Source organism: Pelobates fuscus, chromosome 1 (genome assembly GCF_036172605.1).
Source record: "Pelobates fuscus isolate aPelFus1 chromosome 1, aPelFus1.pri, whole genome shotgun sequence".
NCBI classification, from domain to species: Eukaryota; Metazoa; Chordata; class Amphibia; order Anura; family Pelobatidae; genus Pelobates; species Pelobates fuscus.
Genome location: NC_086317.1, coordinates 37,849,149 through 37,865,117, shown reverse-complemented (window position 1 = coordinate 37,865,117; position 15,969 = coordinate 37,849,149). Strand labels below are relative to the sequence as shown.

Below are 15,969 nucleotides of genomic sequence, written 5' to 3'. Positions count from 1 at the left end.
CCTGTTGCACTGGACGGCTCACCGTCATACAACGCTTTTCCATCTGAGCTAAGCCTCTACGTAGGCATACACAGTCATAAATGTAAAGTACTTGACTATACGCACTGTTCACAAAAATAAAAACCATTTAAAACAAGCTATGTGGCATCATGTTGCCCAAGATCCCAACATTATATTTATTCATGTGTTGTAGGGATTCTGCTTATGTCCAAATGCATATCTACTGGTGGGTTAATTTGCAGGAAGCCCTGTTTGTGGGAGACTAACCGGTGAGCCCGGGTTAGGCTGACAGGTCTGTATTCTATGCAGGTGTTGTACGTTTTTAGGTTTAGCTTTATGGTCCCCCATCCTGTGTATAACAAAATATCCCATTAATATCATAGTAATATACCCATAATGTTAGAACGGTCCCTGGGCTTGTGCTTACCCGTGGGATAAGGTATTGGCAGGCTATCACCTTCTGATGTTTCTGCCCAGGGGGGGAGGAAATGCCCTCCCTGGGGGGATACTGCGTCAGCTGTACCTGTCTGTTGGATTGGTATGGGGGGGGAGTCCCAATGGTGCTAGTGTGCTCTTCTCTACGAAGAGTGGAAGAACAAATTAGTCTAACTGACATAAAGGTGACGAGGAGAGCAATTCTAAACATGTAACATAAAAAATAAAGAAAAGAAAGTTAGTGTTCGGTTAGGGTGAAATATCAGTCCTCTCCAGCGCATATGAGAAGAACACCCTTAAAGTGGATGTGATTCCGTTGTCTCGGGTTGAGGGCGGCAGGCACCGCAGGGTTCAGGGCGGTGGAGGAGTCCCTGGGCAGTGTGAGCCCCTCAGGTTGTGTTGCCTGCTAGCGTGGCGTAGCGGGATGACCTGGGTATGAATTCTTTGGCGTTGGTGGGGTCCAGCCTGGTGGCGGTGGTCGCGGATGCCGCATGCAGGGTTTTCAGGCCCAGTTGGCCCAGGTAAGTGTCCAAGTCCTGAGGATTTTTCACCCTGTAGGTAGTACCCTTGGCAGTGAATGTGAGTAATCGCGGTGTGCCCCAGCGGTATTGGATGTTATGATCTCTCAGCATTTGTAGGCTAGGTTGCAGTGTTTTTCTCCAACTTAATGTGCTTCTTGTGAGGTCAGGGAAGAAAGCAATTTGGGAGTCCTCAAATGGTAGAGGGGTCTTCTGTCGGCTTGCTGCCAGGACGGTGGCTTTGTCTTGGTGCGGCTGAAATTTTATAATGACGTCGGCTGTGGCAGTCGGGGGTGCATTTGGTGGTTTATTCAAGCGGAACATTCCGTCAATTTTCACTAATTTAGCCTGCTTGGGCTGCAAGAGGGTCGCCATCAGGCGCCTCATATAGTGTGGGAGGTCAGTAGGCCCGATATTGTCAGGTATCCCTCTAACCTTAATGTTGTTTCTACGCCTTTGTTCCTCCAGGATCTCCACTTTCTCTTCTGTGCCCTGTTGTTGTTTGCATAGGTCTGCAATTTTCAGTTCCACGTCGTGGAAGCGTGTGTCATGGGAGCTTGTTTTGGCCTCTAGCTGGGTGAGCCTCGAGGTGGCCCCCTCTATGGCCTCTTTAAAGTATGCCCGGTCTGCCGCAAGGTCCTGCCTGAGCTCAGCAAACATTTTGGTCAGCAGGGCTGCCGTTACCGGTTCTCCTGCCGCTGGGGGTGCTTTAGCCTGAGGCATCAAGGGCTGACTCAGCGGAGCCCCCTCTCCCTGGTCCGGGTAGAAGTCTCCAGAGGAATCAGAGAGCTCGTCCTCCCCCAGCGCCATTTTCTCCCATGCGGCCCTTTGGGAGTTCCGGAGGAGTTCGCCGATATCTCGGCTGAAAGGGGCTTTGTCCGACTTTAAATTTTTGTTTTTCTTTCCCATCGTTTTTCCCTCAGTCGGTGGGTGAAGTTTGGGAAAGGTAGGTGCCCCGGTTCGTCCGTTTTATGCGTTTTTCCTAGTTAGTCGGTGCAGAGCTGTGCACCATGCGTCTTTGCCGGTCCGTGGCTCCCAAAGCCTTTTTTAAGTTGCATTACTTATCTAAACTATTAGAAAATGGAGCTTACTCCAATCTGGAATGTCCTTGTACATTTAAAATATCTAGTACGATTGCGGCACTAGTGTGGAATCAGTGAAGACAAGTACCATCATGCAAACTGTACTTGTTGCTATACTTACTGTTTCTTTAAGGGACGCTATACGCACCCAGACCACTTCATATCATTGAAGTCAATGGTCTGCATTCAGTGTCCCTGTCCTCTTAGCCCTACAGCTCAAAACATTGCCGTTTCAGAGAAACTGTAATGTTTAGATAGCAACTTCAGACAACCTCTAGTGACTGTCTACTTGACAGCCACTAGAGGCACTTCCTGGCTTCTCGTGGAATTTAACGTTGGACGCCCTCATGGTTTGCCTAAGGACATCCAGCATCTTTAAAATCCTCATGGGAAAGGATTGATTTTATGTTTTTATATGGAAAAGCCCTAATGCGTGTGTGTATAAATCTATGGAACTTCTAAGACACACTATGTATATAGTATAAACAATGCCCCTGCAGTCTCACTGCTCAATTCTCTGCCATTTAGGAATTATATCACTTTGATTATGTAGCCCTAGTCACGCCTCCAGCATGCAACTTGTATAGCCTTTCTAAACACTTCCTGTAAAGTAAGATCTAATGTTCAAACTTCCTTTATTGCACAATCTGTTTAATTTAGACGATCTTATCTCCAGCTCTGTTAATAGCCTGCCAGTCCTCACAGGAGCCTCCTGTGTGTGTGATTAAAGTTTAATTTACAGAGTAGCAGATAAAAACGTCAAATGCAAGTTAACATATGATTGAAAATGAAACCACTGTTTTCATCCAGGCTGTGTCAGTCACAAACAGGGGAGGTGTGGCTATGGCTGCATAAACAGAAACAAAAGTGATTTAAGTCCTAAGTGGCAGAGAATTGAACAGTGGAACTGCAGAGGCATGATCTATACACTAACACTGCTTCATTGAGCTAAAGTTGTTTTAGTGTCTATACTATCCCTTTAATATTTGGGCGAATTGGAAACAAAAATGTGTTAATTTCCTCTCAAAGCGAATAAAGTACAAAATATTAACGAACAGAAGAAAACATCTGCACTCGAAGTTGTGTTCATGAGCAGACTTTGCAAACATTGCTTTGACTAATAAAGTCCTTATGAACACAACTTTAAGTGCACACACATTTTCTTCCATGTGTTGTACCTGGTTTAAGCCCCTGCTGCCTAATTGCACTTGAGTTGGTCCAATAAAGCATGTGCGATCTCTCTTGCACTTGAAATATTAAGGAACAACTGAATGAATGAATGCTCCACTGAACGAATTTCATTTGGCGTTATTCATTCATTCGTTGAGCAAATGCTGCTGTTGTAAGTGAATAAATATGCCCCTCTAGGGGGTGTGACTGCCACCGTTGTGATTCATTCATTTCCGTTGATAATAATGGTTGCCCGAAATTCCTTAGGAAATTTTTTTAAAAATGAATTGAATTTCGGACAGACCAAATAAAAATGCGAATGAATATTGGACAAAAATATTTCAGAAAGTAACCGTAAAGGAAAATTCTTTCCGTGCACAGCCTTTTGCCACTATCCATCAGTCTGGCTAGTACATATTCCCACCTGATGAGTGTGCTATGGACCTTCCAAGCTTGCCGTGGCAAGTAACTCATACTGATGGAAAAGCTGAAATAAATATATAAGTATGGATGTTTAAAGTGATTGACTTACACCTACTTTAAATCTTCAAGGACATGAAGTGGATTCAGTTATATTTAGCTTAGCGAACTGCTAAATGTTTCCTACTTTCCTTTTTATCTCTTGTTGTCAGAGAAACCTGTACTATATTGTTCCTATATTACTATGGCACCCAGCAGGTTGTGCGTATTAAGGAGCAGTCGTGTAGTTACATTATCCATGTAGCACTCTGTTTTAAACAGGTATATTACACAAAAAATTACATTTAGCAATGACCCTAATAACTCTCTACTAGCTTCTATGAAGTATCCTGTTGACGGGAGTGGGATTCTATATCCAAGCATACTCAGATATTTTAAAAAAAAAAAAAAATAATAGTGTTAAAAAAATAGTTAAAGGGACACTCTAGGCAACAGAAGCACTGTGGTTTTATGTAATGATCCTGGAGCAAACTGAGAAAAGGCAGTGTTCACACTGCTGACTAATGCCACCTCCAATACTTGTCACTCGGACAGCCACTAGAGGGACTTCCTGGTCTCAGTCCTGCAATCTTTGCATCGAGACACTGAAAGCAGATAATAGAGATGAATTGACTCAATTGAGGAGCTGGTGACAGGTGCAAGACACTGATTTCTTCACATGCGCACTAGTCTCCTGATGCTTCCCTGTAGGGAAGCATTGGCTTGGCTGAGCCTCATCAGTGCACCAGGGGAATAAAGGTATGTATAACACTTTTTTTTTTTATTGGATATGGGGTGAGGGGGAGATAGTTAGTATAACACTCTAGCCGCTACATTACATTATGGCTGTAACAGCATTGTGGGAGATGTAGTCCAAAACATCTGGAGTGCAGAATGTTGCCTACCCATGCGCCTAGCGTTAGGAATACAGTTTTTGTTTCCTAACATGAGTGTTCCCTTAAAAACTAAATACATAACAAGACAAGTGTCAGTTTAAGTCCACATAAACACCAGGCTGACAATGTTAGCTGGGTGAAACACCCTTTGTCACTTTATGCTAAAGAATTAAATAATATATACTGATTTAATTGAGAAAATGTCACTTTTTTTTTTTTTATCTAGAATTTGTGACATGTTTGGTCTAGTTTGTCTGACATGACCTAAACAGGACATATAATACAAGAAAAATTCCCAGAAGGGGAATAAAACATTGGATAATTAAACATAATTATTGATTTACTGAAGATAGGAGTGTTAAATCCTGTTGCTTTTACCAGATGGATGATATGTATTTATAAAAAAGTAACGGTTCTGTTCCTCTACAATAGAGAAAGAAGCCATCTGGTAGCCGGCACATTTTGTTGCACAGATACAGAATAAAAAACATTTAACTCTGAGACTGCCTGCTTTTTTAAAATTAGAGGGCACAAGATTTCTAAACAGGATAGTGCACAATATAGGAGAAAAAGAGACGATGTGTGTGTTTCTTGAAGAACTCATAGAAGTGCTAGGAATTTTAATCCATAACAGACAGAAACAGTGTTTTTTATCGATCCGCAATTCTTAGCTTAGTGAATAAGCCATTTTTGCATGCATGAATTAAAACAAAGAATATAGAAAGAATAAAAATGCCCAGCGCAAATCTTTAACCCCTTTAGGACACATGACATGTGTGACATGTCATGATTCCCTTTTATTCCAGAAGTTTGGTCCTTAAGGGGTTAAAGAGACACTCCGGACTACTAAAGCACTTTAACTTGCGAAAATGCTTTATGTGTGTAGAATGTATCCTCTTCTTTATTTTACAAAAAGCGCAGATTTCAATAGGAATTGGCACGTTTATAAATTGTACAAATTACACCCCTTGGCTTTCAAGCAGATAACCGATCCTGTTACTTCCTGGTTTGTTTAGCTCAGTGAAGCAAAATTCAAGAGGCAGCGATTGCTCAGAGCACTTGCCTTGCAAAGACTTCTCATTGAGCTGCATTGGGAAATCTGGGATTGGACAGCCACAGAAGGTCTGGGCGGAGTTAGAAGGGGAGGGGTTGCTACAAACAAGAGAAATGCAGATTTTCCAAGCTGTTTTTAGATATACCTGCAATGAAATATTTCATAAATAAATGCATACAAGTTTCCATTAGGGGTATATCTACTAAACAATGTTTTATATATAAATATTTTTATATTTTTGGGGGCAGATAACCGGTCCAGTTACTTCCTGGTTTGGTTAGCTCAAGAGACAGCAATTGCTCAGAGCACCTTCCTTGCAAAGACTTCTCATTGAGCTGCATTGGGAAGTCTTTGATTGGACAGCCACAGAAAATCTGGGCGGGGTTTGAAAGGGAGGGCTTGCAAAGGCAGCAGACAAGAGAACTGCAGGTTTTCCAAGCTGGTTTAGGTGAACCTCAATTAAAAAAAAAAGCATAATTAAATGCATGCAAGTTTCCATTGGGGGTTTATCTACTAAACCGTGATATTTATTTATTTTGTATTTGGGCAATGGAGTGTCCGTTTAAGGTTAATGTGTTTTACTACTGCCACCAATAATTCAGCTTAAAAACAACTGGAAGTCAATTAAGACAATTTTAAAAACAATTAAGTCAGCTGATGCTTGGGAGTGTCACTCCCACTAACCTTGGGCAGACCATATTTTTTTTTAACACACCCATAACATGTGTTTTGAATTTACTCTTCCTTATGCAGTGCTTGAGTATTTGCAGGTCTGAAATGTACTAATTTTCCATACTGCATGGGCAGTCTAGCCATCTATTTCCCACTGACTTAGTAACATACAATAGAGCTGGGCGTCGTATCGTGACTTGCTTTGATTTCGAGCCGTCCTTTATCCCCTGTCACTGCAAATCACGATGTGCATGGAACCCTTATTTTGTTGTCTCGGTCCTTGGTTCCCATCCAATAGTTGCTAGGCAACTAAATACTAATGTCTACTTGCCTGATCTATAATGTGCCCTCTTTTAATATGCAGGAAACCGAGCAATCTAAGTTGACAACGTGACTATTTCTAACCAACCAAAACCCATCTAGCTGTTTTTTTTGTTTTTTTTCCCCCATGGCTTTCTGCCTCCGATTTTCTTATATCTGAAGATACTAGGATACAAGATTGCACATCAGCGGATGCAACTGTGTATGTAACATCGCTGAAAATGGTTGTGTTAACTACCGTGAGATCACCGTGCGTTAGTGAAGGGGACATAGAGCAGCAGCCTTTAGAATGGACTGAGAAAGATGATACCCTTGACATCAGGTAAAGATATTTATTTGTATTATTATTATTACATTTTAAATTTACTGCGTATTTTTTTTTTTAGTGCCACATTGTGCGAGGTATGTTGTGCAACTCTTATTTATTATTTTATTATTTATATAGCGCCAGCAAGTTCCGTAGCGCAGTAAAATGGAGACTACATGCAACAGTGCAGTATTTTTAAAGCATATATATAATATTCAGAGTGCATGCATTTTATCACTCTTTTTTATCAGACATTAGTGATGCTAGCTATGGTGTAAGATCATAACAATAGGAGGCGGTAGTATTGTTTTCAGTTACACAGAATGAAGCGACAGAGCTGCACGTTTTTCCAACGTGCACTGAGTTTACAGGGGCGGCACTCAGAATGTGCTTTCATATTACAATTATATGGTTTTAGCCTCCTCCGGTGCAAGGCTTGAGCATGCAGTCCCACCATGTGTGTGTAATTGCAGTATTTTACTTATGGTGTTATAGTACAGAGAAATGTGACATTGCAGAAAGAGAACAAACACAAAATACAAACACGCAGAATGAATCATGTTTTATTGCAATGGCAGCATACGCAATGAGCTTTGATTAGACTTTAGTTTAATCTTTTTCTTAGAATGTGTATAGGTAACTTTTTAATTTATTATATCCATAAAATTCAGAGACCGGGTGCAAGTCAGCTCCAGCTGTGTTTGAGATACAGAACTGCTGCTTTTAAAAATAATTTGTAACATAATGATGGGCAATTAAAAGCCAATTGACCCATCAAGGATTCCCATTTCCTATTTAAAAACACAGATTTTTTTTTTTTTGGGTTGTGTCCTGTTTAGGACCAATGAGGCTGGATAGCAATTTCCCATACACTAAGATAATCCAGCCCATCGTGTCCATCATAGCAATCACTTTTTAACATCTTGTGGAAAACAATGATACAGATAGAGCAGGAATGGGCAAACTGTAGACACCCCAATCTAATGCAGAACTACAACACCCATAATGCTTTGTCAGCCTTCCAAACCCCTATTCTGGAAACACATTTTGTACAGTGGGTAAAACCAATTAACCCATTCCTATAAAGCACGGGAGGTAGGTAGTATTGATTCCGTTTACAGTAGTCTGGCTATCCCAGTCTGTATTGATCACTACCATTGTACTAATCTCTATCACCTTTGCTGGAGGCCTTTCTATCTCCCTAATAATTTTCATGTTCCTCACAAAGAATAGAACACTGGCACAAGTTCCATCCTGGAAATCGTTTTGTTGCCTTTTCTACATCTCTCCTTCATTCCATTTTTAAAACATGATCTCATCAGATCTGTCTGATATAAAATACGGATTACATTATTAATAATGCTGGCCCGACATCCTTATCCTTAAATTAATATTTTCTTCAACACAAAGATTTGAACATGAAGGGAAGATTAGGGCGTGAAGCTGTTCCTTTATTGATTGCATTTTCTGTCATTTGTGTGATCAGTGTTAGGTGGAAATGATCCAGATCAGAACCCGTTTAGATTAGTTGTGTGGGTCTGTCTAACTGTGTGTTATTTACACAATAATGCCAGCCTTACATACGGTTACACAATACACATCGTTGCAATGATTTTATTCATTTCCAGCATGTGTTGCATTAACTTGACACAGTAACGTTTCTTTTGTTCCTGTTCAATTCGCATGGATTGTTTAAATTGTTTAATTCCCGTGTTGCTATCTGGCCGCACTGGGAGCTGCTCAAAATTCACCTCTAGCCTGGCAAGCTAAAATTATAAAAGGGGAAGAGTCACTTTTAAGAATGTTTAAATGTATGTTTACTTATCCTTATATTTAACAAATATTATTTGCAAGGTGTGAAAAATAAAATTGAATGTAGAAATCAACACTCTTTATTCTTTAAAAAAACAGTATAGTTTTAGGAATAAAAAGTTGTATTCCTAACATTATAGTGTCCCTCTGTCCCCGGACCCTAGCCACACTGCAACGTTGAAAGGATTAAAGAAAACTTTTTTCACTTAGCTTATTCCAGCTCTGTGTCCACTTCCTATGAAGATGCTGTACATCCTCATGAGAATGCCCACCGTCATTCCATGGAGTTACATAGTTACATAGTTACATAGTTACATAGCTGAAAAGAGACTTGCGTCCATCAAGTTCAGCCTTCCTCACATTTGTTTTTTGCTGTTGATCCTAAAGAAGGCAAAAAAAAACAAAAAAAAAAAAAACAGTTTGAAGCACTTCCAATTTTGCAACAAGCTAGGAAAAAAAATCCTTCTTGACCCCAGAATGGCAGTCAGATTTATCATTGGATCAAGCAGTTATTACCCAACATTGAAAGATTATATCCTTGAATATTCTGTTTTTGCAAGTATGCATCTAATAGCTGTTTGAACATCTGTATGGACTCTGATAAAACCACTTCTTCAGGCAGAGAATTCCACATCCTGATTGTTCTTACAGTAAAAAAACCTTTCCTTTGCCTTAGACGAAATCTTCTTTCTTCTAGTCTAAATGCATGACCTCGTGTTAAACTCAGTGAAACAGCAGAAAGTGCCCCTAGTGACTGTCTGGTAGACATCCACTAGAGGCAGTCTTAACACTGCTTTTTAAACATTGCAGTTTTTCTAAACTGCGTTTTGGTTTTTTTATTGCAGGGTTAAGGGGGTAGGGTCAATGCACTCAGACCACTCCAATGAGATGAAGTGGTCTAGGTGCCTATAGTGTCCCTTTAATTGGACGTCTCCATCTTGGCTCCCTGTCATTTTGTCCTTTGCACCTGGCAGTCAGCAAATAAAACATGTACATAGAAGAGGAGAAATGAAACAATGTTTCTATTTCTTCTCCTCATCTGCATAATGTGCCCTAGCTATGCCTTCACTGGACTGGATTTGGATGTAATTCACTAAATCTTTCAAACACATTTCAAAGAAAACAACAGATAAAAAAGGTAGCACCATTTATGGGGGATTTTCAATGTTTTATTCAACGTGTCATTTTAAGGATAGTGACAATTGCCCTTTAACCCCTTAAGGACACATGACATGTGTGACATGTCACGATTCCCTTTTATTCCAGAAGTTTGGTCCTTAAGGGGTTAAATAGCCACTTTAAGCATCATACACAGCTCAGCTTATTCTAAGGGTTGCGGTCTTTGGATTCAGTCCCTCTGTTTTTTGCTAAACCCTTTTTGAAAGCAGTTTGGCCAAAACCTGGCACCATAACCACTACAATACGCTGAAGTAATGCTAGTGCCTGAAGTGTCCCTTTAAACATGAATTGAAACTGTAACATTTCATACTTGGAACATACACTGTAACAATCCTGTGCTGCACTGACATGGGACATGCCAAAAATAAACACAGTTTCTCATTTAACTTTTTACTCAGCTTGAACATTCTGATACTTTTACAATCACAGACAGAAGGTGACATCAGTCAATATGCTCAAAATAATATTGTTATTGTTAAATTAATGTTAGTATATGCATAAAATTAAACTTGAAGCCATTTTTCTTGTAATCAATGTTAGAACAACATTGTTATAGCAAACAAATGGTTTAAGCCGTTACTATGCTACTAAATGTGGATAGAATTCATCTTGTAACTGAAAAAGAATTAATGCATGCATGTATTGTTGTGTAGAATTGTCCATATGCTTTAACAGATATAAAATGTGATTGTTTTAACACATGACTGCATATTGTATTTATTCCACCAGGTGGCACAGTTTCTGGAAACTTATTTGAGACAGCTAAACAAACCATATGCCCAGGAAGAGATTCTCTGTAGTGGTACTGTGATGAAGATTAATACAGGGAGGTCGATGTCATGGAGACTTTAAGTAGGATGTGTCAAAGTGTTGTGTTCTGAAAAGTGGTTCAAGGTCCTGAAATGGGGCAGTCACCGTAGAAACAAGCAGTCAAGCAAGTCGACATGCAAATTCCATTGGTGATTGCTCATTTTCAAATTTGCACCATTTTGTTTTAGAACACAACATTTCTCTTAATATCCTCCTTTGATTTGCTGTTGTGGAGAGACTGTTCTGACAGCAGTCTAGTCCAAAGTGGGCTTCAGGAGAGGTTAATCAGCCTTTGGTTGGAGTTTTAGTTTGCTAGAAGTGGCTTTGATTGGCTTTTTACATTCCTACAGGATATCTAGTCTCTACTACGTATCATTTGCTGTCATCAAATAGCTGGATAGTTACGTAAAATAAGCTTCTACTGTAAAATAGGCACACACTTCTCATCCTTTTCTCAATTAACGCTAGACCACTGACAGCCAACCTTTGCAGCTCAGATGGGAAATGTGGTCCACAGGAACCGGAGTGCTAAAGTATAGAAAATAAGGATTTCACACAGTATCCAGGCAACACAGATAATAGTTCTACTGTCGTTCATCTAAATGTTGCGGCCACCAGCTAAGCGGTTTATTGATTAAATGCGAAACTGTGGAGACATAAAGAGGGAATGGTAAAATTTATTCGAAAACAGCCAAAACAGGGGGAAAAAAATCCCCAGCTTAGCTTTTTTTCTGCAGCTCAGGTTTTATGGCCTAACATTTGCAATTTCCTTGTCAGGTCTTCATAATTCCCAGTTCAGAGAATAAACTCCCAATGGTTTAATAAATAGATCTTAAGGTCTTAACATATTCAACTGGATTTCCCCCTTCCTGTAATAAATCGTGTAGTCTGCCTACAGCTGTACTAAGCCTAAACACAGTCGGCTGTCCATATCAATGTGACATCAAACATTCCTTTACGCAAGCCAGGTCAGGTGAACACATCAGTCCATATTCTAAAATATTTTTACAATGAAGACTCAGGCAACGCTGAATAATGCAAATTATAAGAGACATCTTCTTATGTTACCCCAAGGCCTAATATATAGCCCAGCTGTGTAAAATTGACTACAATTGTTGACAGTGCACTTAGTAATCCCAATATATATTTATTTATTAATTACATTGTAAACTGTACTGTTCACTCTACTGGCATTCTATAATAATGTGCTGTCTAATGTGTTCTTGGCAGTTCATCAAGATTAATACGCTGACTAACCATTGAGCTATCCCTTATTAAACAAATAGCATCATTAGTTAGTGTGCTCAGAATTCCGATACCTTACTCATTTATATATGCCTTTAAATATAGTGTAATTTACATTCTTACCACTAGATGACCACTAGATGACAGTAGAGACGAGCTAACATTTAGTGCAAAACAAATATGTAACCTAGTAAATCGTTTAAGGTTTATTTACTGAAATGAGAATTCAAAGTGAGTTTCAAATCTAAAATCCAAACAGCGAAGTGGGAAAAATTCTCGAAGTGAACTTTGCTTTCACGTTAGCTACTCCGGAACTAAGTTTAATGATACGTTTCAACGATACGTTTCAATGGTACCCTATTTAGTGAAATATTTGAACGTTAAAAAAATGTGTAGAAAAACAAAAAGTTGCGATTTTATGTGATGAATAATAAAAAAACAAAACAAAACAAAAACGTAAAAACTCCAAAAGTGTGGGATTTCTGATTTCATTTTGTCTTTCTGTCCGAAACCTGTGTATATTTCGTGAATGTCCGGTTCCGCAGGCCATGTGTTAACCTACACAAAGAAGGGCTAAGAATGATTACTGGCACACCAATCCCCACCCAACATTTAAATCACTTGATCTAGACTTCATTTTTAAGTCTTTGCATCTGCTCTACCTGACTTAACAGTCTGGAATATATAATACTGGCCGTGCATTGCTATTTGAAACCACTGTCCACTACATGTGTTTCTCAGGATGAAAGATTAGCATGTCTGGCCCCAAAACTGACGTTATTATAGATTTATTAACACCAAGGGCTAAGAGGAAATTTGAAAAGCCTAACTGCAAATCACTAGAATGAAGGGAGATATTTCCTTTAAGAGTCCGCTCAAACAGCCTGAGGTTTTTTTTATCCAGTAAAGGCGAGCCTGTATAATCTACCTTTCGTGCACTCTACTGTAGCGTAAAAAATAAAACCGCTGAGTTTTAGCTGTTTTTACATACTTTCCTGAGAACTTAATAGATTTACCTCAGATAATTGAGAGCAGAGATTGATACTTGAGTAGGTAGACTATCCACTAATCTGAAGGCACGTGTCTGTTAGGGGCACCAAACTGTATGTTACGTTCACACAGATATACATACTGTATGAATATGAATGTATTTTTATTTATTTTGCCGAAGACTGCTACTTTGAAATTTTAAAACCATACATTTCATTTTGGTGAGGGGAGATTTAGGGATACCCTTACTATATTTCTCAAACCCCATCTAACGCATGGCGCACGTAACACAGAACTAGGGCCCCTATATCAAGGTAGGAAGTGCCTCAGAATTCTCCTGCCTGCAGACTCTGTTGCCACATGTGACCCCATTTAAAATAAATAAATAAACCAGTGCTTATGACATCCCTGCTAACAAATATATTGTTTACTAATTCGAGGTCATAAAACACTGCAGATTTAAAATAAAAAAATAAAATAACTTAAATTGTTTGTAAAAGGGACATTATACAGCTTAAAGGAACACTATAGTCACCTAAATTACTTTAGCTAAATGAAGCAGTTTTAGTGTATAGATCATTCCCCTGCAATGTCACTGCTCAATTCACTGTCATTTAGGAGTTAAATCACTTTGTTTCTGTTTATGCAGCCCTAGCCACACCTCCCCTGGCTATGATTGGCAGAGCCTGCATGAAAAAAAACTGGTTTCCCTTTCAAACAGATGTAATTTACCTTAACTAATTGTATCTCAATCTCTAAATTGAACTTTAATCACATACAGGAGGCTCTTGCAGGGTCTAGCAAGCTATTAACATAGCAGGGGATAAATAAATCTTAATTAAACAGAACTTGCAATAAAGAGAGCCTAAATAGGGATCTCTTTACAGGAAGTGTTTATGGAAGGCTGTGCAAGTCATGTGCAGGGAGGTGTGACTAGGGTTCATAAACAAAGGGATTTAACTCTTAAATGGCAGAGGATTGAGCAGTGAGGCTGCAGGGGCATGTTTTATACACCAAAACTGCTTCATTAATCTAAAGTTGTTCAGGTGACTATAGTGTCCCTTTAAAGGGACACTCTAGGCACCCAGACCACTTCTGCTCATTGGAGTGGTCTGGGTGCCAACTCCCACTACTCTTAACCCTGCAAGTGTAATTATTGCAGTTTTTTATAAACTGCAATAATTACATTGCAAGGTTAACTCCACCTCTAGTGGCTGTCTATTAGACAGCCACTAGAGGTCACTTCCTGGGTTCTAGCACAGGAAACCTGTGCTAGAGCGTCGCTCAAAACCCCATAGGAAAGCATTGAAATTATTTTTCAATGCTTTCCTATGGGGAGACGTAATGCGCATGCGCGGCATTACCGCGCATGCGCATTAGGTCCCCTCGGCCGGTGGGCGAGATCAGTCTCGCCCACCGGCCGACGCAATGAAGAGGAGGAGCATCGCGGAGGCGGAGACAGCGACGAGGGACATCGCCGCTGCCTCAGGTAAGTCTGAAGTCTGAAGTTTTCACCCCTTCAGTAACCGGGGATTGGGGGGTGGGAGGGAGAGGGATCCTCCAGTGCCAGGAAAACGGATCGTTTTCCTGGCACTGGAGTTTCCCTTTAATGTAGTTGTTTTGGTGAGTATAGTGAGTCCCTGAAGCCTTTTTCCAGTAAACACTATCTTTTCAGAAAAAAAGGCAGTGTTTACATTACAGCCCATGAATTACACAGGCCACTCCTCAGATGGTTACTAGAGGTGCTTTCTGGAGCAGTGCTGCACAGTGTGACTGACATCAGTGTCTCCACCCTCTGCATGGAGACACTGAACTTTCCTCATAGAGATGCATTTATTCAATGCATTTCTATGAGGATATGCTGATTGACCAGGACAGCATTTGGCTCCGCCCCCAGCCTGCCTCCTTGGCTGGGATCATCAGAATTGACAATCTTAGCCAATCCAATGCTTTCCTATGGGAAAGCATTGTGATTGGTTGAGATCATCACTTCTGATGATGTCAGCCAAGAAAGCAGATCAGGGGCAAAGCCAGCACCAGCAGACTGGAAGAAAGGAAAGAGTGTTCCTCTAATCCTAGTAAAAATAAACACACTATCAAACAAGTTATAAATAAAAAAAATGCAAAGTTCAAAATCAGCAAATTAGGGTGAAAGTTATGTAAAATACTGGTAAGTAACTTGGCCTCTAAACGATAATAAAAACAAAATATAAGAAACCCTTCCCCTATCTGAGAACAGTGCAAAGATTAATTAAATATAGTTTTAGAAGTTTTATATTGTTTGTGTAGAAAGCTCTAACCTACAGTATAATTAGTGTTATTTTAAAAATTAAATTTAAAAAAAAAAAGTTTTTTGGTGTAACACCCTTCTGTGTGATGAGAGTGTTCTTTAAGGTTCAGCAAATGCTGCAATTTATTTTCCTTCTATGTAACCAGCTCTACAAAACACATGTTGACATTTTGGAATGATTGATGGTTATATAAAGGAAGACACTATCCCAATGGAGAGGTCATAGGAAACGCAAATGTGGAATCAATTTCCAGGGTAGAGAAATCATCTCAATCTTGTCTGTTACTGTTACATCTTTTTTTAGGAATCACAATTGACAGACAGGAACATAATATGTTAATTCTATCCACTCTTATAAAAGTCCTGCTGATCATATATATTTTAAAGGGACACTATAGTCACCAGAACAACTACAGCTTATTGAATTTGTTCTGGTGTGTAGAATCATTCCCTTCAGGCTTTTTGCTGTAAACACTGTCTTTTCAGAGAAAATGCAGTGTTTACATTACAGCCTAGTGATAACTCAACTGGCCACTCCTCAGATGGCTGCTAGAGGGGCTTCCTCGGGCAGTTCTGCCTAGTATACATCACAATATTCAGTGTCTCAACCCTCTGCATGGAGACACTCATCTTTCTTTATAGAGATGCATTGATTCAATTAATCTCTATGAGGAGATGCTGATTGGCCAGGGTTGTGTTTGAATCATGCTGGCTCTGCTGCTGATCTGC

At 39.8% G+C, this 15,969-nt stretch overlaps 1 protein-coding gene across 1 annotated transcript in view; it reads left to right on the top strand.

Annotated features, from left to right (window-relative positions):
• Positions 1-6,787: 6,787 nt before the first annotated feature.
• HUNK (hormonally up-regulated Neu-associated kinase) overlaps positions 6,788-15,969 on the top strand; it is a 65,238-nt gene continuing 56,056 nt past the window's right edge. Inside the window, exon 1 of the mRNA XM_063447873.1 lies at positions 6,788-6,929. Within this exon, the coding sequence (XP_063303943.1) occupies positions 6,829-6,929 (101 nt within the window). The 5' untranslated portion in view covers positions 6,788-6,828. The remainder of the gene's footprint in view (positions 6,930-15,969) is intronic.